Source organism: Carettochelys insculpta, chromosome 1, assembly GCF_033958435.1.
Source record: "Carettochelys insculpta isolate YL-2023 chromosome 1, ASM3395843v1, whole genome shotgun sequence".
NCBI lineage: Eukaryota > Metazoa > Chordata > Testudines > Carettochelyidae > Carettochelys > Carettochelys insculpta.
This window is the reverse complement of record NC_134137.1, coordinates 131865056-131887904: the sequence shown is the minus strand read 5'-3', so window position 1 is coordinate 131887904 and position 22849 is coordinate 131865056. Positions and strand designations below refer to the sequence as shown.

The following is a 22849-nucleotide window of genomic DNA, read 5'->3' as shown; positions in this document are numbered from 1 at the left end:
TGCTGCTGCTGCTGCTGCTGGGGGTCTATGACTGCGTCGCCCAGGGTCTGTGTGCCTATGGCTCTTCAGACCGCGTGCTGTGCAGGCTGAGTGTGTCTGGGAGGGGCCCTTTAAGGGAGCGGCTAGCTGTTGCCCTGGAAGCGCTAGTCCGCCCTGTGACCCTGTCTGCAGCTGTGCCTGGCATCCCTATTTCGATGTGTGCTACTTTGGCGTGTAGACGTTCCCTCGCTGCGCCTATTTCGATGTTGGGCTGAGCAATGCCGAAGTTGAACATCGACGTTGCCAGCCCTGGAGGACGTGTAGACGTTATTCATCGAAATAGCCTATTTCGATGTCGCTACATCAAAATAAGCTATTTCGATGTAGGCTTCACATGTAGATGTAGCCATGAACCCCAAATTCTATCACCAAATTAAAGAGTAAATCTAACTGATACTCGTACACCAAATAGTTCTAGGACCAGCACGTGCAAGTACAATGTGGCGAAAGTTCTGGTCATAAGCTCCATGCTGATCTTGACATTTTTTACTGCAAAACCTCTACATTTCTGCTGAAGGCACGGGTCCAGACACTCCTTCTGCACTGAACACGTCTAAACTATGGCACATCCAATGATGCAGAACTGCAGAAAACTGGGTCTAGAGCATGGGTCTCACTGAAACACCACTCTACTATCACAGACTACTTCCCACCACTCCTAGGTGATATGTAGATTGCAGGTTTCTGTTGGCCCGGATGACCTGCAGGAGTGGGAGGAGGATGCACTCATGAGAATGGGGTGGGATGCAGTGTGCCCAACCATCCTTGTCCCCTGCAGGGTGGGCCTCCCTGGGGTCCCTATCCCCTGCAGAGTGGGCCTCCCTGGGGTCCCCATCCCCATCCCCATCCCCCACAGGGCAGGCCTACCTGGGTCCCTGTCCCCCACCCTGTCCTGTCCCCGGTGGGGCTGCCCTGTGGTCCTCGATGGTGCTCCATGCCGGGGAGCCCCCTATCCCCTGGCCCCTGCATACGCATGGCTTATCTCATTGAGGATAGCCCCAATGGTGGCCCTGCCCACCCCAAACTGGTGGCCAATGGATTGATGGCTGTCCGAGGTGGCCAGTTTCCAGAGAGCAATGGCCACCCTTTTCTGGAGCAGGAGCGCTGGCCTCATGAGGGTGTCATGGTGCTGGAGGGCTGGGGCGAGCCAGTGGCACAGTTCCAGGAATGTCCCCTTGGTCATCCGGAAGTTCTGTTGCCACCGGCTGTCACTCCAGTCCTCCAGCACCCGTCGCTCCCACCAGTCGCTGCTTGTGGGGAAGCTCCATAGGCAGCAGATGACCTGGGGGACTGGCTGGGGATGTTGCACCCTCAGGATGGCTTCCAGGAGTGCGGCTAGTAGGCTGGTCACCCGTAGCCACTGCTGCGTGGTGGCCAGGACCTTGGCCATTGTGCCGGCCATGGCCTCGTTGGCGGGGGAGGGGCTGCTCGGGTTCCATGGGGGCCGAGGTGCCTCCTCTGATCTCCTCGGTCTGCAAGCCTGGGGACAGGTGGCTGGCCCTTGGCGTGTGCAGGTCGAGGTATGGGATTGGTGGTCCTTTAAGGGGACAGCGGGCTGCAGCCCCAGAAGGGCTCGTCCACCATGCGACCCTGCCCGTGCTGCTTCCTGCCCCTGTACTTTCGAAAGAGAGCCCTGCGTAGTGTGGATGCTCTCTTTCGAAATTGCACTTGGGGACTTTGGAAAGAGCGGGTCTCACCTTTGGTCCCTGTTTGTCTGTGTGGATGCTCCCTTTCGAAAGGACGGCTTTTGATACTGTGTTTCGAAAGCTGTCCTTTCAAAAGGGGGCTGTAGTGTAGACACGGCTATTTTTATGGGCCAAATATTGGGAAACCCTCTCCCAGCATAGCTGTTGGCAGGAGATATGCAAATACATTGTGCAATTTGTGTATGTTTTGCTGACAGATCTCTTCATTCTAGACATAGCCCTAGAGTACTACAAAATTCAGCTAGCTGTAGCTCCAAGGCACTGCAGAAACCTAGATCTTAGACACAGATTATGAGGGAAACTTTGAGCTGCATTATAGTGGTTTATCAGTAGGTGGAAGTGAGGGAAGACCATCTGCAGCCTATTTTGTCTTAATACTGGAGACACTCTACATTCTTTTTTACAACAAAGGTGTAGCTGTTGCTAGTATCCGTTTTGCCTCTATCCCTGGGTGATTCAACTGACATGGTTTCAGAAGGAAAACAATAGAAACGGTAGAATTTTATTCAAATGCCTAAGATTCATGCCCCAGAGAGCTTCATTCTGGCCTGGCTGACAAGATCAATTTACAGATTTTGCATCACAATGAAACTCCAAGAGGGGGACGTAGTACAGTTGTGTTCCTTAGTCTATGTCGTGGGCAGAGAGGCTGCCTTTGCCTTTGGAGAGGCCACAGCTCTGCTCGATGAGCATTTGAGACCTCTGTGTAATGTGGCCGATGAGCGGGCCCATGTCTCTCAGCACAGCCAAAAAACTGGGGTGTCTGTCGAACATTTTATAAGAGGCTTGTGTGTCAGGGCAGAAAAGAGATATTGAAGCCAAAATGGAAGTGTGCATTAGACACAGAGTGCTGACTGGCATTTTAGACAAGAGACTGTCAGAAATGCTACAAATGGGGGAAGAATTGACTCTTCCCACAATAGTAGCAATGGCAAGAGAATTGGAGATTATAAAAAATTCAAATAGAGGCCAGTGGCCACCAGAAAAGAAAAACCCCTAGAAGAAGTGACACTGATACAGTTTGCCGCAGGATTCTCACCAGCAAGTTCAAGAAATATGGCTTGGATTAATGGACTATAAAGTGAATAAAAAGCTGGCTGAATTGCCATACTTGAGGGGTAGTGATCAATGTCTACATGGCAGATGGCATCCAGCAGAGTGCCCCAGGGATTGGTCCTGGGCCAGGGGTTGTTCAACATCTAATGATTGAGATGAGAGGATGGATTGCACCTTAAGCAAGTTTACATATGACGCTAAGATGGAGGGAGAGGTAGATACATGGGAGAGTAGGGATACGGTTCAGAGTGACATGGACAAAGTGGGGGATTGGGTCAAAAGAAATCCCAACAATCACAGGCTGATAAATCTAACTTCAGAACCTGGCTATCTGATTGAAACTACAATAAAGAAAGGAATTGTCAGGCACATAGATAAACATATTTTTGAGGGGAAGAATCAAAATGTTTCTTGTAAAGGGAAATCATGAATCATCAATCTACTAGAATTCTTTGAGGCAGTCAACAGGCATGAGGACAAGGGGGATCCAACGGATACAGTATACTTAAATTTTCTAAAGAGCATTTGACAAGGTCCCTCATCAAAGGCTCATAAGCAAAGTAATCTGTCATGAGATAAGAGGGAAAGTCCTCTCATGGATTGTTAACTGGTTAAAAGATATGAAAGAAGGGGAAGAATGAATGATCAGTTTTCAGAGGTGACTGGCTATGACCCCAGAGGCCTGTTCTGGGACCAAACCTATTCAACATATTGGTAAATGATCTGGAGAAAGGAGTAAACAGTGAAGTGGCAAAATTTAAAGATGATATAAAACTGCTCAAGACACGAAGGCCCAAGAAACTATGAAGAGCTTCTAAAGAATCTCACAAAAATACAACAAAAAAGCAGTCATATGGCACTTCGAAGACTAACAAAATAATAATATTGGCCACTGTCAGAAGACAGGATACTGGGCTTAGGTGGACCTTTGATCTGTCCCAGTATGGTCTTTCCTATATTGTTATGTTATGATAGAAGCTTTTAGGGGGATTTCAGACAGGATGGAGATAGGTTATTCTCAGTGGTGGCAGATGGCAGAATAAGGAGCAATGGTCTCAAGTTCCAGTGGGTGTGGTCTGGCTTGGATATTAGGAAAAACTATTTCACTGGTAGTGCGGTGAAGCTTTGGAAGGGGTTGCCAAGGGAGATGTTAGAATCTCCATGTTTAGAGGTTTGAAAGGCCAGGCTTAGCCACACCCTGGCTGGGATGATTTAGTTGGGGTTGGTCCTGCTTTCAGCAGGGAGCTGGACTAGATGACCTCCTGAGGTCTCTTCCACCCCTAATCTTCTATGAATCTATGATTCTATGAGTTACAAACAGAGTCACAGTAGGAGATATAGCACAGCTGCAAAAATCAATTGTAATCAATCCTCAAAGACAACATGGGGCGAACCCTAGGCAAAAAATAAACACTTGTCAGATGAGATGCACAAATTATAGGAAAGATCACAGTACAAAAGGAGATTGTTCATCTAAAGGAGGGAAGTGCTATAAGTGCACAAAAACTGGACATTTCATCTAGCCAGAGAAAGGGAGAGTGAGAGACAGAGAGAGAGAGAGAAAGAAAGCAAGCTAAACTGACACCATTGATCACACCAGTCTGGATATTTGCTTTTAAAGACTAGATTTTGGGATTTCTGGTGTTCCTGAAAATTTCCCAAGATGGCAGAGCTATTAGAGAACATAAAGGGGTAGTCCTTTTTACGGACAGCACATCAGTGGAATAAGATAACAAAATCTTCAATGCAGTCCTGAGGTAAACCAGTGAGTCCTGATTCAAGCAAAATAAAGAAATCTGTATTTTCCAAAGTCCTTTTTGGAAAACATCTTGGCTCATAGCTGAAAGACCTTTCTGCAGTGATGAAACCACTGAATGAACAATAAAGGTGCTATACTTCCTGACTATGGGGCTTAGATCAGGAGATGGCCTTCCAGAGAGCAAAATAAATTCTCCTTAGACAAATAGTAGATAAATTCTACAATGGTTAGTGCTGATACCAGTAGTTGTGGCCTTGGTAATGTATTGTCATATCTACATGGATCCGAATACAAGCCAATTGCATTCTGCCTTCCTACACTTACAGAAGAAAGAAAATGATCTGTACAGATTGAAAAAGACTGCCCGGCAAGAGAATTTGCATTGCAGAACTTTTACAGATACATGTGTGGAAGAGACTCAAATACCAACACATCTACAGACAGACCTTGGAAAAGGCCGGCACCAAGTTTGTATGATTTTAGAGGACATCACTGCCGAGTTATAATGGATAATTTTTCCAGATATATTGAAGTAATATATTTGAAAGAGACATCAACATATAGGATGTGTCTACACTAGCACAAATATTTGAAATGGCCATAAAAATGGCCATTTTGAAGATTACTAATGAGGTACTGAATTGAATATTCAGCACCTCATTAGCATGCTGCCGGCCGCGGCACTTCGAAATTGCCGTTTTTCTCTGCCATGTAGCTCGTCCAGATGGAGGTCCTTTTCAAAAGGACCCTGCCAAATTCAAAATCCCCTTATTCCTATCTGCTGATAGGATTGCGAAGTTGGCGGGGTCCTTTTGAAAAGGAACCCTGTCTGGACAAGCTGTGCGGCAGTGAAAAGCAATTTTGAAGTGCGGCAGCTGCCAGCATGCTAATGAAGCACTGAATATGTATTTCAGTGCCTCATTAGTAATCTTCAAAAGGGCCATTTGCATGGCCATTTCGAAGATTTGGGCTAGTGTAGATGTAACTATAGGATGTGTCTACACTTGCATTTCTCTTTTGAAAGAGGCACGCAAAGGAGGGAAATTGAAAATGCATATAGGGTGCAGATTTACCTGTATGACACCTCATTTGCATATTCTGATTTTGAAAGAGCTTCTTTCAAAAGAAGAAAAGCAGTGTAGATGCAGTTCTTTCAATAGTAAACCCCATCTTTGAAAGAACCCTGCTTCCCTTTTTTTTTAAGTTTCAAAAGAGCCGCATCTACACTGCTTTTCTTCTTCTGAAAGAAGCTCTTTTAAAAGAATATGCAAAGGAGGTGCCAAATATGTACATGTGCACCTCATCTGCATTTTTGATTTCCCTCATTTGCATTCCTCTTTCAAAAGAGGAATGCAAGTGTAGACACAGCCATAGAGTTGTTGAAAAATAAAAAAGCACAATTGCCAATTTTGGTATTCCAGAACAACTAGTGACAGACAACACACCACAATTCAGCACAACTGAATGTCAGTCATTTCAAACCAAATATGGCTTTGAACAGATCACTAACAGCCTCATTTCTCACAAACAAATAGAGAGGCTGAAAGGTGTGTACTCACAGCCAAGAAAGCAGTACGGTCCATTTCTTGCTGTACTGATCAAAGAGTCACTACTCTTAGTAGCTATTGGCTCCCAGCTCCTAAGGGATAAGCAACTCAGGATTGTTTCAGCCCTGGAAAATAATCTAGCCTCAGTGTGGTCCAACTTGAAAAAAGCAGCCAAATCAGCTCAACAGCGAAAAAGGGCTTATGGACACTTCTATTACTTCTGTCACTCAATTAGAGAATTGCCTGCTTGTGTCAAAAAGAAGGCAGAAGTCCTGCTGTTGTAATAAAGAGAATACCTCACCCCAATTATACACTACTGGGACAGACCATGGAGAGCTCAACAGAATCTGCCAATATCTGCAGTTTGTTCTAGAGACTGAGCGCTCCTCTGAGCAAACTCTACAAAATGCAGGCGCAGGACAAGGAGGAAAAGATTCACTCACCTGCTTCAAGGATCGGCCTGTCATGGTAATCCACGGGCAGGGTGCAAGACATTTTGCTGACATTGACCGTCCACAGGCCCCTTGCAACTCCCAGTGGCCATGGTGTGCCATTCGTGGACAACAGGAATTGCAACAAGCATTAGCCAGCATGGTCCTGCAGCCTGTGCCACTTCCCACAGCCATGTACCCTGACAGGACAAGATCCAAAGCTTGATGACTCCTGACCGATACCAAACCTGCCAGAGACATCCCTTGCAAGTAGAAGTAAGCCTGGTCACCTAGCATTACCAAGCCTGGCCATGTAATTAAAGATAATCTGATTAACGAACAGATGTATACTTATAAAAGGAAATTTGAAAAAAAACTGTGAAAATGCAGAAAAGAAAAATGAAGGAGGCACGATGGAACGTTTAAACTGTGTTATAATGTTCAGCCACCAGATGGCGCTGGGCGAAGCTTCCCACAGCACGTCTTTCCTAAGTGCTGTAGCCAGTATTTTGGTTTTTGTTTAACCAGTAAAGCTGCTGTTGTCAGTGACCGTTTTGCCTCTGTGTGACAGTCCTGCCATCGATCATGCCAGACCCGTCTCACTTGGGCACACAAGACTCCAAATTCCCCCAGCTACACAGAGAACGCAGCCAGCCGCTCTGACTGCACCAGTACATTCCAGACCTCCTTGCACCCATCCCCGGGCCACTCCTAGGATCTGCTGATTTTTGGACACCTCCTCCCCCCGCCCCGACACACATTGTCAAAACAGACAGGGCATATCTCCTCTCCTCCTATGCCAGGCAAATCTAGCACCTGATCACTCCTGCCACCAAACTGCTGCAAAAGCCTGCATGTAGCACCTGGGTCATACTAGAGCTGGGAAATTTTTGACCTCCCCACAAAAGCACAAATCCATCTACCCCAATGCAGAGAACTGTGGACCTCCTATTCTATCAGCAAAAAAAAAAAAAAAGCCAAGATCCTGACAAACTCTGGTGTGCAGTTTGTGCAAGCATATCCTACAGTTGGACCCAGTTAATATTTGCCCCAAACTTATAATTTTACCCTCTAAATACAGAACAAGCAAAGCCACTCTCATTCTGATATAGCTGGGTGTAATCAATATGTATTTTCTTCAGAGACAAGTGCAGCATAGATCACCAGATCAAGGTGATCCCTTGAATGACAGCACTAACTACAAATACAGTATTTTAAAGACTAACAAAATGATTTATTCAGTGATGAGCTTTTGGGGGACAGACCCACTTCTTTAGATCAAGCAGTGGGTCTGTCCCACAAAAGCTCATCGCCGAATAAATAATTTTGTTAGTCTTTAAAGTGCTACATTTCTGCTGCTTTGTTTTGTTGGAGTACAGACTAACACGGCTACCTCTCTGTTACTATTCTACAAATACAGTATTTGGCAGCAAACAATGATTGTTATTCTCTAAAGACCAGCATCTAACGGAGACTGCGTAACACAGTAAAGCTAGGTTACATGTGCACGGATGGCCATATCTGACAGACCGCACAACTGAATAGTTTGGTTGCCAGATTACTGGTCAGAGACAATGTGGTTAACTGATGATGGCATTGCTGGCATAGCTTTACTGGCATGCTACGCTGCCGAAGTGCACTTAGTGTGGCTATAGCCTATACCAGCAAAACTGTGGTTTGCACCAGTATACTTTTCTCTAGACCACCTGTGCAAAATAAGTCATACTGGCAAAGGGGCACTTTTGCTGGCACAACTGCATTTACACAAGGTACTCCTGCCAGCTCAGCTTTCTCAGTCAGTGCACAGACCTCGTCACACACCTGACCAACAGACCTATGCTGACAAAACTGTGTGGCGCAGACCAAGTGGGAATGTGGACATGCCATATCAAGGATCTAAACCCAGTCTATTTAACCTTTCAGGCTATGGTTACACAGGGCTATTTCAAGCATGGTATTTTGTTCCTGGTACTCTTTGTCATGAGAGGGGTAGCAGGAAGTTTGAAATAGAAGCTTATTTTGAACTTTGTTGCTGTCCAAATGGCACCGAGTTCAAAATAAGTTATTTAGAGATATGGCTACAGTGTAGCCCGAGCCTCGCTGAGGTATGAGGGGACACAAGAGTTCCAGCTATGTGTGACAGCTGACACCGCACACCCTCAAATCTTACCCAGGAAAGGCTCTGTGATATAAAGGATGCTGTTGTCTTTAATGGGCCCTGTGAGGAAGTCGTTATAGTAGCTGGAAGAGGCCGGGCATGTGGAAAGAAAAGCAGTGGGGAACCTGCCATACTGGGGCACTCAGAGCAGACGACACTCCATCTTGTGGGGGCTGAGGAAGAGCAGGGCATTTTAAGATGCCTGCCTGACTTATTTTTCTTCATGCAGCTTCTCAGCTAGTGATGATCTCTGCTCTTGTAAGGTATCTCGAAGATCACTGCCATGTACGCTACATGTGGCAACCCTTTAAAGCCACCCAGTAATTGAAACTGATATTGAATGTGGTGACTTGCTTGCTAAGTAGAATAGCTCTCTTTGAGCAAATGCAATCAGTGCTCCCTGATCTCCACTGGCTGCTTATGGGTTTCCAGATAAACATAAGGTCTTGACCTATAAATCCCTAAAAAGCTCAGGGCCCATCTACCTGAAAGAGTGTCTCAATCCAGATAAAGGCTCTCTTCTGAGTTCTTACTTTCATGTTAAAAGGATCCCAGAAGAATGCTGGGAGAGAAGCTGGCAGAAGGTTTGGTGTAAAATCAGGTAGCATATCCCTGTCACTAGATAATTGCATACATGTACTGATTTGTAATAATCCCACACCGATGATGCAGGGTTTTCTTGGGCTCTACACCTGGATGCATATTCTGTTTAGCAGGATTAGTCTGTGGAGAGGATCAGAAATGAACTCCACTCAGCAAGTGTCTGCATACCAGCAGCATGTTTTTTGAGCTGCTCCTGCAGTGTGATGTATTGGAGCTTGGATTTTCCTAGTTAATTAGGAGCAATTAAATAGTGTGGTCTATTTTGACAATATGACTTGAGGAAGGGGAAGGAGGAGCAAACTACATTAAAAGTTCTATTTTCCAGCATGCCAAGAAAATGGAGGTGCTAGATAATCAAATGTGCTGGATGTTGGCCCTGCTCCACCAGCCCCACTGCCACCAGCCTGGCAGCAGCTGGCCCCATGGCATGCCAGTTAACTCAATGTGCTGGTTATCTAGGGATGCCAGATAACTGCTTTTCCTATACTTGGTTTCATTGGCAAGCACTTTGATTCTTGTCCTAACCTCGGCGGTTAAGAAGAATAAATTTTATTCCTCTTTCTAGGAGTAATCTTTTATGCAATTTTATGTACCGTTAACCTGTCTCCTCTCCATCTTCTCTTTCCCAGACTAAACAAACCCAACTCTTTCAATCTTCCCACATAGGTCATGTTTTCCAGAACTTAAATGATTTTTTTGTTGCTCTTCTCTGGACTTTTTCCAATGCGTCCACATCTTTCCTGAAATGTGGTGCCCAAAAGTGGACACAATACTCTAGCTGAGGCGTAATCAGCATGGGGTGGAGCGGAAGAATTACTTCTTGTGTCCTCCCTACAGCTTTCCTTCCAATATATTCCAGAAAGAAATTTCTTTTTTTTTTTTTTTTGGCAACTGTGTCACACTGTTGACTCATATGTAGCTTGTTTTCCACTCTGATGCCCAGATCTCTTTCAGCAGTACTCCTTTCCTGCCTCTCGGACTTTAATTTTTTTATATAGATGGAACTAGTTGTGTTTTCTATTTAGGTATTGGTATTTAGCGTGGAGGGGAGTATAAAATTTGGCAAGCACCAGCACAATCTATGGCAGGACCTCTCATTCAGTTTATCTTAGGGCCAGTGCCAGTCCTCAAATCCTCCTCGATGGCCAGTGGGCACCCCTGCTGGCAGTGGCTCTTGGAGACAGGGGTCTTCATGTCTGCTGGTCCATGTGCTCCCCACCCACCTTGTGTCCTCCTTCCCTGCCTGTCACCTCCAGGCTATTTAAAATGCCTGGGCCCTCGACACCACCACTGGCAGCTCAGCTCTATGGCATGTCCCTGTGGCCCAGGGTTGGAGTATGAAGAGCTGTCCCATCCATGGAATGGCAGAGTGTAGACACCCTAGGTCCTACATGCAAGGAAGTGGCACACCCAGCCCTGACCCACTGTGCTCTTTCTTGGTGGTGGCAGAGTGGAGCAGGCTGCTGTGTTGCCCTGCTTCCCTGCAACTCCCACTGGCCCAGTGAGTGTGAGGAAGCCTGACCCCTCCTACCAGCCCCCCCACACTCCCTGGTAATCTCCAAGGCTGTGTCCCTTGAGTTAGGAGGTTTCAAGGAAGGGGTTTAATGCAGGGAGAGAAACATAGCAAGTATGGAAAGGGGTGGGAGAAGAACAGGGTCATGGCTTGGGAAAGGGTATGGACACCCTTTCCACACCCAGGGTCACAGGACCTGGTATGTCAACAGCCTTCCAGACTGGATTGTGGAACTGCTTGGGCTAAAGCTGGCCTTTGGGCTGTGAGTTTGAGACCATGATCTATGCTTTGTGTCTGGGTTTTTTTTTTTCATAGAGCCATGAAACGGCATTGTGCAGAAGTCCAAAATCTTGGTGCAATAGAAGAGGCTGGACATGGTTCTCTCTTTTTTTCTTCAGAATATCTTCTCTGTCTGGGCAGTGAAGGGATATTTTGATACATACAAGTGTTGGATGTGTTCTTTATGTAGAAAGTGGAAGTACTGGGGCTTTGTTCTGTTTTTTTTTTCTTTTTTGAGGAGGGGGTTGGGTGTTTGTTTGTTTGTTTGTTTTTCTTTTGGCATCCCTGCTCCATGGGGAATTTTTTGTGGTAGAGGTATTCTCTGTACAGGCAGTAGAATTTTGGGGCTGGAGGGCAAAGATTAGCAGGCTCTGGGTTTTTGCAGCATGCCAGTATTAAATGTGCCAGATTCCAAGATTTTTTGGGGCAACCTAAGCAGCAGAGTATCTTTTTTGTTCAGGCAGAATGTGGGGAGCTGAATGCAAAAATTAGTAGGATCCAGTGAGACTGATGGAGATCTAGGTTTTACGTATTTCTAACAAACACCTGCTTGAAGCAATGGAGGGTGTGTAAAAGTTTAGTATGAACAAACATTACCCCTGTGCAGCTGGAAGGGATGTGCAGTAGTTTGACATATGCCTAAAATATATCCAACGTTGGATGTGTGCAGTATTCCACCCTCCCTGCCACCCACCCACACATACATTCAACAATTCTGTACAAAGGGGAAATGTCTTAAACATCCGATCACAAGTAACCCTGATTACCAGCCTACAGAGAGCTTGATGAAGTACAGAAAATCCATTACTAACTGATGCTTTCCCTGTGTAAAATCGGATTTTTGTATTTTGCTAATCCCTGGTTACAATCTGTGTCTTGCTCTTTGTGAGCCGCCCTGCTATCAGAATCCGGTCTGCCCAGATGAAACCTGGGACATAAAAATATTCTTGATGTTGGAAAACAGTAATTGATTTGCTTAAATCTTAGGAAAGGGAGAAGAAGTGATTTTGTGGCACAAACTTCTTGATCCCTTCCGAGGATTCTGCTGTTTCCGGAGGTTGCGGAGTGCAAGGTGCCATCAGCAGCAAAGCTGAGACGTGAAAGTGGCCCAGAGCTGACACCCTGGAGAACCCACTGCTTGAGATTGCTTTCCTTCTCCCAAGATCAGAGCAAGTTTCTAGAGATGCTCCCCTATATCCTCTGGATCTTTTTCTCAGCAGTTTTGAAGGCAAGAGGGGAGCTGCCATTCATTGCAGAAAACAACGCAGCTATGATGGTGAACTGGTAAGGAAACAAGTCTTTGTTCTGTAATGGGAGGCAGCTTGCTTTCCCTATGAAGCTCTCTGCTATTAGGGAATTGTCTGTGATTATTTCAACATCCGTATCTGGGGAGCTGATTCTTTCCGTTTATTGAGCAACTGCTTTCTGGTTACTGATGGGCTTGGGAATGGTTGGAACTAGCAGGGAAGTGAGAGATGCCTTTGGTAGTGATTGCCTTGTATTATGCAGTGCAAGACTGCCTTAGCTTTGGGATGGTTTGGAGAGCAAAGAGCAAGCCCAGCGGGGCTCAGAACGGTGCCCATCTTCCACAGGGCTATTTGGTTGTGCATCTGTTTAATTGTGAGCAGAGAGCTTTGAGCACCTTCATTCTTTAATCCTGATAACCTTTGTGTGGGGGCAGGGGACACACATGCTGAAGTGTCTTGAATATCCCTTCCAAAGATAACAACAGGTTACCCATCTGGTTTACACCTTCTCCTCAGGCTCTCAAATTAGACCTCAGAGCCTGTCATTTTTAACCAGTGAAAGGAGATGCCAGCTCCTCCCAATAAATACATCTCAGGGCTTTAGTAGTGTTCATTTTTGCCCAGATCATTGTTCAAATCTGCATTCTGAAAACCTCCTGTGAATGAAGCCATGGGGGCTGGAGCGACTGGCTTTTTTTAAAGAACAGATATTTTTGGTACCAATCACAGGAGCCCTTTCACTCTACTCCATTAATTCTCTCAAGACAAGTGCATTATATAATCTATTAAAGCCTCTGTGCTGCAGAACCCATGTAACTGTCAGGGTTGGTTGGGCTTCTACCTCCCAGGTGTCTCCCCTCCCCCTTCATCAGAACACAGGGCTGCCCTGACAGGGAAGCCTTAAGCAGAAGGTGGGGGGAGGGAAGGAGGAAGTTCACGTGGGTGCCTGGGTTGGTATTAAAGCTTCTTTGCCTCTCTAATGCTGCCACATCTGGCGCCTCCACTTCCAGTTACGGAGGAAATGGGAATCCTTGGGGTTAGCACCTCCTCTCCAGCCACGTGGTGCCCTGGACATGCCGCAAAACTCAGTAACAGCTGCCGCCTTCCCCTCTTCCCCCTCCCCCAAATAGTTTCATCAAGCAAATCACTATAAACCCAGGGATCGGTACAGATCTTATGCGTGGGCAGTGTTTGCCTCCTGGGGCTGTTCCTCCAGCAGGGAAATAAGCCAACAACAATCCTAGAACGTCAGCTAATACGCTAGCACCTCAGAATGACAAACACCTCAGGAATGCAGGTTGTGCGTAGTGCTGAAATGTTCATCAGACTCAACAAAATGTGACAGTGGTTCTTTCAAAAGTTTACAGCGGAACAGTGACTTAAGACAGCTTTTAATGATTCTATGGAATAAAAAATGCTCTTTCCTTTATATTTTTATTTGTTAATGTTTATCACAACTGTGCTGCATTTGCTTTTTTGCTTTTTTGTTTGGGCTTATTTTTTTGTTTTTGGCCTCCGCTGCTGCCTGATGGCTTACTTCTGGTTCCTAATGACGTGTGGGTAGAGGGGTCAAGTTGCAGCTTTGGTGTTTGTAACTCTCAGAGGGTAGGTCTACACAGCAAAATTATTTCGAAATATCAGTCGTTATTTCAAAATGACTTTGCTAGCATCTACACAATGCAACTACTATTTTGAAATCACTTTGAAATAGTGGTTGGGTTATCTAGAAATAGGTAAACCTCGTTCCAGAAGGAATAATGCCTATTTTGAAATAGGGGCTGTGTAGACAGGGAATAGAGCCTATTTTGAAATAAGCCATAGTGCATCCAGTGACTCTATTTCAAAAAAGGCTCTGTTGTGTGTAGACACTGCCTTTCAAAATCGCGCTCAGCTCTTTTGAGGTGCCTTTTGTGTGTAGCAGCTTTACTTCGAAATAACCTATTCTGGAATAGCTGTTCTGGAATAGCTTATTTTGAAATAAGGCTGCTGTGTAGACATACCCAGGTGCTATTGCATAGTTGCTAAGGGATGGTAGAAACCTTCCTAGTGCCTCCAACAAAGAGCTATCTCCCCACTGCACTGCTTTTTCCCCTTTAGCAACAATATGGTGGAAAGATGCACTGTACCACACCTGTGCTGGTACTGATGTTTTCGGTTCCTACAGTTTGGCCCATCAGATGATACTGGTTAAGTCGTGAACCATCTTCTGCAACCACCACAGATGTTGTGGTGCTGTTAGTCCAGACGTAGACCACTTCAGAATTGGGATAAGCATCTGTCAATGCAAATAAAGATGGCAAGTTAAAACACAGATTAATTTCCTAGGCTATGTCTACACAGCAGTTATTCTGAAATCACTTTAGCAGTGTCTAAACGACACGCTATTTTGCAATAAAATCAAAACGGTGCATGATTCAGATTCTCGTAAACCTCATCTACAAGGAATAACACCTGTTTCAAAATTGTTATGGGAGGGCGCTATTAAGACAGAATTGCACTATTTCAAAATATGCCATAATGGGCTCTAGTGGCACTATTTTGAAATAGCAGTATGTTTCTAGACATGCTATTTTAAATAGTTAGGTGCTATTTCAAAATGCATTTTGCATATGGTTGTGTTATTTCGAAATAAGGCTGCCATGTAGACATAGCACGAGTGGACTCTTAAATGATATCATTCTGGGAGGAATAGAGAGCAAAAGAGAGGAGTGACAGTGGATAAGAGAAGCAAACAAAGATGACATAACAACATTCCCATATGTCCAGCTCTCAGAGTAATTGGTTGAAAACTCCTATAATGGATGTATAGGATGATTTGTGAAAGGATGGAACAGTGGAGTTACAAATATAATCCTTTAGGGCCATTTTTTATTCAGGAGAGAGATTTCACTGGAAGAATGATCTGTGCAGGGACTGGTGAGCAGGTGTGAAGGCTGGTGTATGTACCTGGGTGGGGTTGGTGAGTGTGTGCATGTGGGGATGGGAGGCTGAAACAGAAAGGGTTGGTTTGTGTGTGTGTATTTGTTGTGGTTTCTCTCTGCCTAACATAAGATGTTCTCCTGGAGGTGCTAGGAATGAAAGGGAATGTCAGAGTTGCCAACTCACATGAATTTATTGTGAGTCTCACAATATTTCACATTTTTATCAAGCCTCAGTAATTGGATGATGTTACTATATGAGAAACTCAGCTTCAACATTAAAAAAAAAAAATTAAGCCCCTGTGGGTGCAAAGGAAGCTGAAAAACAACATTCCTGACTATTAATGCAGGAAGGAATTTTTTTTAAAAAAAAGCTTTGATGTTTAAGACAATTTCATTATTTTCATTATCTTACAAGTTTTGAATGTCTGGGAGTGGCAATGGTATAGAAATGATCCAGAGACCATCTTAACAAATCCCCTGGAAAAACTATTGATTTCCTTGCAAAGAGAACATAAAATGCAGGTGCAGAGGAAATGGAACTGCTTGGTAATATGTAATAATATTTACATGTCACCTAATTATTAACATAGATTTATATCTTGGGATAGAGCAACATTTATTATAGTCTCACATTCAGTGGGGGTCTGTGCAGGGTTGCAGAACAATAGCTTCTTAGGTTAAGAATATTCTGGCACACACTGGAAAGATAACAGAGGAACGGTTAGCTTCAAGGATTCTGTATCCTGTCTTCAATGAGTTACAACCCTGGTTTTAATAAAGGACTTGGGGATCATTGTTAAGGCTAAGATTTTGTCACGCATATTTTTAGTAAAAGTTACACACAGGTCACAGGCAATAAAGAAAAATGCATGGGATCCCATGACCCGTCCTTGACTGTTATTAAAAATACTTGCGACAATATGGGGAGCTCCAGGGTACTCACAGTGCCCTCGCAGGCTCCAGCTTGGAGCTCCTGCAGTGGTTCAGAGCAGCCAAATCCTCTGCTACCTGACAGGACTGAGACCTGATGGGCAATTCCATCACTTGCAGTGGTTAGCTGTAGGTCAGCTGGGCAATGAAGTCCCCCAGGCTCATAGCCATAGTGGGCAGTGGGGAAACCTTGCTGCTCCCAGTTTTTGAGGGCTAATGACAGAGGTCTCTGGACGTGATGGATTCTGTGACTTCACAATCATTTGAACATGAGCTCTCAATGTAATATTGTGGCAAAAAGGGCTCATATAATCCTTGGATGTATAAAAAAGGGAAAACCAGACAGAATTTGGGATGCGATATTGCCTCACACACAGCACTGGTGAGACTGCTGCTGGAATACTGTATCCCATTCTGGGGCCCACACTTCAAGAATATGGGCAAGGAGTTTACTCCATCCACTGCACACACTGCCCTGGTATTTCAGTGCACCCTATTCCCCTTTACAAGGAAATGGTGTATCCTAGTAGAGATAACATTGAGAATACCTGGGGTCTATTTCCAGATCAGTCTCTGGCTGGTGGGGTGGGGGAGAGCAGGGCATGTCACCTCACTTCTGTTTCCCCATCTGCAAAAATGGGGATAAAGATACTTTTTTTTGTGAAGTGCCTGGAGATCTACCGACGTGAAAACGCTATATGGGCTTCTCTACACTTGCCTGCAACTTCAAAGTGGGCATGGTAATCCAGGCGCTGGGAGATTACTAATGAAGTGCTGTGGTGAATATGTGGCACTCCATTAGGCTAATTTTCCTGTGTGGCAGCTTCAAAGAGTCAAACTTCAAAGTGCCGGCATGCGTGTAGCTGCAGACACTGCAAAGTGCCTGTGCTACTTCGAAGTCCCTTACTCCTGGAGGCATGTGGTGTGAGGTGCGCCGTGGCTGGAGGCACCCCACACAAGGTGCCTCACCACCACTGGAGACGTGCGACTGGAGGCGCATGGCGCGAGTGGCCCACAGCTGAAGGAGTGTGGTGCAAAGAGCCCTGGGCCTGGAGCTGCCCCCTGGAGCCATGCCTGGAGCTATGTGGTGAGGCGCAGAAGGAATCGCTTCCGCCGCTGCTGCCACATGCTCGTCCCACCAAGTGGTGGGGCGCATGGGCAGAGGGCCCTCCACATGTGCAGCTCTAATGAAGTGCTTCACCTTACCACACCACAGTGTCCAGTTTGCCACATGTGGTGAAGGGAAAGCATATTGGACACAGCTACCTGAGAAGGATACTGGTGTAAGGTTGCCAACTTTCTAATCACAGGAAATCAAACACCCTTGCTCCATCCCCTGCCCTCCCTCTTCCCTGGGGTCCTGTTCCTGCTTTGCACCTTCTTTGAGGCCCTGCTCACTTCATCTCTCACCCTGTCATTCACTTTCACCAGGCTGGGGCAGGAGTTTGGGGTGCGCAGGGGGGTGAGGGTACTGGCTGGGGGCAAGCTCCAGGATGGGGCCAGAAATGAGTGGTTCAGGGTACAGAAGGGGGCTCCAAGGTGGGGCAGAGAGCTTTAATGCAGATGGGGGTGAGGGCACAGGCTAAGGGTCAGGTTCTGGGGTGAAGCCAGAAATGAGGGGTTCAGGGAGCAGGAGGGGCAGTTGCTTCAGGTGGCTCCTGGGAGAAGTAATGTGTCTTTTGAGCTCCTGGGCATAGGGATTAGGGGGCTCTGCATCCAGGCAGCACCCCTGCAGCTCCCATTGATCACATTTCCTTGCCAATCGGAGCTCAGAGTCTGTACTCAGGGCTAGGGTAGTGTGAGGAGCTCCCACGGCCACTCAGGAGCAGGAGGGACATTCTGCTCACTTCTGGGAGCCACACAGAGCCAGGTAGGCATCTGCCAGCCCTGCGCCAACCAGACATTTAACGGCCTGATCTGTGGTGTTGATCAGAACTGCCAGGGTCACTTTTCATCTAGTGTTCTGGTCAAAAACTGCACACCTGGCAACCCTATATGGGTGTGGCATTTGCTTCGCTGCCCATGCCAGTGCATCAGAGCACCAGTTTACAACCCCAGCTCCCCAGCCTGCTCCTGGCAGCTGTTCTCTGCATGCTCTGAGGATTGGGAAATACTGGCAGGGTTGTCTGCTTGCTCGCCGCAGTGTCCCTCTTGTTCAACTGGGAACATGACTCCTGCTAGAGCCCCACAGTTACAGAAGACAGCAAAGGGAAAACAGGGGTCAGAACAGAGCCTATGGCCTACAAGGGCTTTTCTAAAGTCAGTGAGCAGAACCACGCGTGTGTTGGCTGTGGACAAGCATTTTCAACAGAGCACTCTCTTGTAAAGCACGGCACTCAGGTCTAAAAGTATAGGGTTTATTGGCCTCTGCACATAAAATACCCAGATGAGGATAATTTAGGCCAAACATGCACGTCAGCGTGTGTGTGTGTGCATGCGCGCGCGCGTGTGTGTTACCTGTACGGCTCACCCACGACAACTATGTTTCATACCCAGGTGATAAGATACAAAACAATTTAAGAATTTTGAACTATTGAATTTATGGAAGACTAAAGATCTAGTTGATCCAGTAGCTGCAGCATTGCTTTACGCTACCAAATTCGAAAGTGTGCTGTGACATATTCCACTAATCCAAACTAAATTTGGTTAAAAAACAAAAACAAAACAAAAAATCAAAACAAAAAAACACAAACAAAAAAAGTAAAAACCTCACTCTCAAACTACAGCAGGTTGAAACACTCTATTCCAGAACTCTCTCATCTGGCAACGTCCATGGTCTGGCATGATTTTATTTTGCTGGACGACCATTTATCATGGGTGTGCCCAAGTTTCTTGTTGTCCCATAAAGTTTATGTCCAGCCACCAGTCCTGGCTCTCAGTGCTGTGTGCTGTTATTTAGCTGTAATTTTCCCCAACTGTCTTTTAAGAGCCCAGTAAGCAGTGGAAGTGTTGTTACTGCTGTTAGGCAATATTGACCTCCCATGGTCCAGCGAATTCTCTCATCCAGCACCGGTCAGGTCCCAAGGATGCCGAAATAGAGAGGTTCAACCTATAGTAACTGATGGAAGAAATAAATAATATTCCAAAGAAAGCTATCTTCATACTTCCATTTTGGTTTGTTTCATCTCTCTAGCTACATTCTCATACCGTGTTTATCACTATGATATACAGATTAGATTGTGGTACCATCATCGTGCTCAATCTTGGAACTGCTGCTAAGTAGTCTACTGCAGAGATCCTAGATATTTTAATTGGTAAAGATGATCATAAATTATCAGACTATACAAAAAAAAATTCTTTTAATTATAGAGGATTTTATCTGTCATGTAATCCAAAATACTTAGATGTTGATACCTGGTTTTGGTCAAATTTGGGGATCTAAAAGTAGTACCCAGAGGCACTGAGACCTCAACTGGGGTGAGAGAAACCTCTGCTCTACAACCTTGGTTGAGAGCTACGCAATTTTTAGCTCATGTGGTAGAGTGAAGGGCTTTGGATCCTATACTCACAGGTTCTATCCCTAGTGCTGGTGACTTGGGTCTGTTGGCATTACATAATTTTAAAGACTGAAATATCTGCTTTGAGGAATTAGGCTTCACTTTTAAAAAAAATATGGAATTTGAATTGTACCAACCATGGGCAGTGGGTGAAACTTCCACTTGGCAGTAGCTCCCCTTTCCAGGCCCCCTGCCCAGGCCTCATCTCATCTCAATGTCTCCCTCTTCTCTTCATTCCCCTTTCCTGTACATCCCACGTCCCTGCTCACTGCATGCTTGGCCTCTTCCAGCCTCAGCCTGAGCAAATTACTTTTGAAAAAAAAAAAGCTTCCATTTTTCTGCAATTTCTGTCTCAACAAATTGGAACATGTTTTGTACCATGTGCCAACATGCAGAAGCATTAAATTTGGGAATAAGAAATGTCAGACATAGGCTGCGTCTACACGTGCACGCTACTTCGAAGTAGCGGCAGTAACTTCGAAATAGAGCCCGTCACGTCTACACGTGTTGGGCGCTATTTCGAAGTTGAAATCGACGTTAGGCGGCGAGACGTCGAAGTCGCTAACCCCATGAGGGGATGGGAATAGCGCCCTACTTCGACGTTCAACATCGAAGTAGGGACGTGTAGACGATCCGCGTCCCGCAACATCGAAATAGCGGGGTCCTCCATGGCGGCCGTCAGCTGGGGGGTTGAGAGATACTCTCTCTCCAGCCCTTGCGGGGCTCTGTGGTCACCGTGGGCAGCAGCCCTTAGCCCAGGGCTTCTGGCTGCTGCTGCTGCAGCTGGGGGTCCGTGCTGCATATACAGGGTCTGCAACTAGTTGTTGGCTCTGTGTATCTTGCACTGTTTAATGAAAGTGTGTCTGGGAGGGGCCCTTTAAGGGAGCGACTTGCTGTTGAGTCCGCCCCGTGACCCTGTCTGCAGCTGTGCCTGGCTCCCTTATTTCGATGTGTGCTACTTTGCCGTGTAGACGTTCCCTCGCTGTGCCTATTTCGATGCTGGGCTGAGCAACGTCGAAGTTGAACATCGACGTTGCCAGCCCTGGAGGACGTGTAGACGTTATTCATCGAAATAGACTATTTCGATGTCGCAACATCGAAATAAGCTATTTCGAAGTTGGGTGCACGTGTAGACGTAGCCATAGATTTGTTTTTTTTTTTTAAATATACTTTGATGGCTGACATGCAGGCAGCTTGCAAATACCCCAAACTCCTTTCACTGATCTTTGGAACACATAATGGCACGTATCAGTTACAGCTAATTGAGAAATATCTGTCCTTTCTGTACACAATAAAACAACAAGTCAGGCTTCACTGGCAGCTGGTATTTGCCTCCTTGCAGGAAGAAAACAGCTGGAATCAGACTGCAAAACTTGCTGTCTCATTCTCAAGTCTTCTATACAAACAAGCTTAAGCCCTTCCTATGTTTATGATTATTGTTTCAACAGCTCTAAGCACCTCAGACAATGAATAAGAATTGCCCCAGGGCCTGGATCCTGTCAGTAAAATACAGACTGGCTGCTGCTTTACCAATAGCATCCACTCAGCTCACAGAACCAAGAGGGCAAAATGTCCCACTGAGGCAGCATGGTGGTGCCAGTTTTAGGCACCAGACTAACGGGCTCTATCTCCCCAGAGGTGAAGGAACCACATCCCTAGCCCTGTGGTGTCCACTATATCTCCCATTCACTGGACATCGCGGTGTGGCGAATGGAGCGCCCTCCATCTGCTCTCCGTTCCACATACACAAGCCACCACTTTGTGGGAAAAGCACGTGACGCCAGTGGCTGGTGTGGCTCCTGCCACAGCTGCAGCTGTGTGGCCAGCAGCTGGGGGGGGGGTCAGCATACATCTCCAGACATGAGGCCCAGCATGGTCTCCAGTCGTGAGGCCCAGCAATTGGGGGTGGGGTGGCACACATTTCTGGCTGCTGGGGCTCTGGTGAGTAACCAGCACTTGTAGGGCCTGGTGCCTGGCTCTGTGAGGGTAGGTATGAGGGGGTGTGTGTGGTGGGGGGGTGTCTGGCTCTTTGGGGGAGGGGGTTGTGGTGATTGGGATGAATCCTATTGACTACCACTGCCCTAGCCCTTTTCTCGCCAGGCAAATGGAATCTCCCATCCACTGAAAAGAGCTGAGACCTGCCCTAACAACACCTCCTTTCCTCCCTGCCACCGTGTCCCTCTTCCCTCTGCCCCTTTCTCCCTTCCACAACCCTCTCCCCCCAGGCTCCCATCACTGCCCTCCCCAACCAAGTGCTCCTTTGCCCTACCCATCCCTGAATTTGAGCAAGGAAAAAAAAATTACCCCATCTCGGGTCACTGCTTACCTATGGGAATGCTCCGACCATTTGACCATTTATTGCTCTGCCTCAGCTGGCCCTGAGGACAGGCCAGCGCAGGATGTCTGCTGCCACAAATGATCCCACCCTCCCTGCAGCACACACATTATACGCCTGGCTGCATATGTGTGTAGCCCCCTGAAAAGGCATGATAGGGGAAGGCCCAGTCAGGCCCGACTCTCTCTGCCCCTTGCTCTTCTGGCAAATGGCTCCTGCATCACACAGGGGGAGGAGTCATCATCCCATAAAGTCTCCAGCTGAGATTCTCCTGTGCTCCAGGAGCAGGGCTTACTGCATGGGTGAAGCAGAAAGCTTCTGGACTTGTAAAGAGCACTTTGCAAAATTGCACTTCTCAGCATTTTTCAGCTGAGGAGCTCAAAGCACCCAACCAACATCAACAATTCACAAAGGTTCCTGTGAGGAAGGTAAGTATTATTATTATCCCTTGTTCTGGATGGAGAAACTGAGGGATAGTCTAATTAATTCCCCTAGCAGCTGTCTTTTTAAATCAGCGGAAAGACTCCCCTTGAGACCAAGCCTGAAAGGATGGGTCCAGTGTTATCCTGGTACTCTGTGACAGGTGGGTCATTAAGGAACCCCCAGATATTCACATCTCTAGCAGTGGGGAGCACAGACTACTGGCTGCCTTGAGGTGGGAGAGCGCTGTGAAGTTTCCACCTCACCTAGTCCAGGGACTCAGCATTGAGGCTGCACCTGCTCCTGACCCAGTGCAAGGGCTGATTCTGACACACTGCGAGGGCTGGCCCTGCCCCAGAAACACCGTGTGCCCCTGCCGCTCCATGCCAGTTGTACAGGGTGTGGCGG

At 46.5% G+C, this 22849-nt stretch overlaps 2 protein-coding genes across 2 annotated transcripts in view; one reads left to right on the top strand and one right to left on the bottom strand.

Annotated features, from left to right (window-relative positions):
- GABRA5 (gamma-aminobutyric acid type A receptor subunit alpha5) overlaps window positions 1-22849 on the bottom strand; it is a 98643-nt gene that overhangs the window by 9617 nt on the left and 66177 nt on the right. Inside the window, exon 6 of the mRNA XM_074983289.1 lies at window positions 14470-14613. Coding sequence (XP_074839390.1) covers window positions 14470-14613 — 144 coding nt within the window. The remainder of the gene's footprint in view (window positions 1-14469; window positions 14614-22849) is intronic.
- Window positions 12275-22849, top strand: part of GABRB3 (gamma-aminobutyric acid type A receptor subunit beta3) — a 318628-nt gene continuing 308053 nt past the window's right edge. Inside the window, exon 1 of the mRNA XM_074983286.1 lies at window positions 12275-12375. Within this exon, the coding sequence (XP_074839387.1) occupies window positions 12275-12375 (101 nt within the window). The remainder of the gene's footprint in view (window positions 12376-22849) is intronic.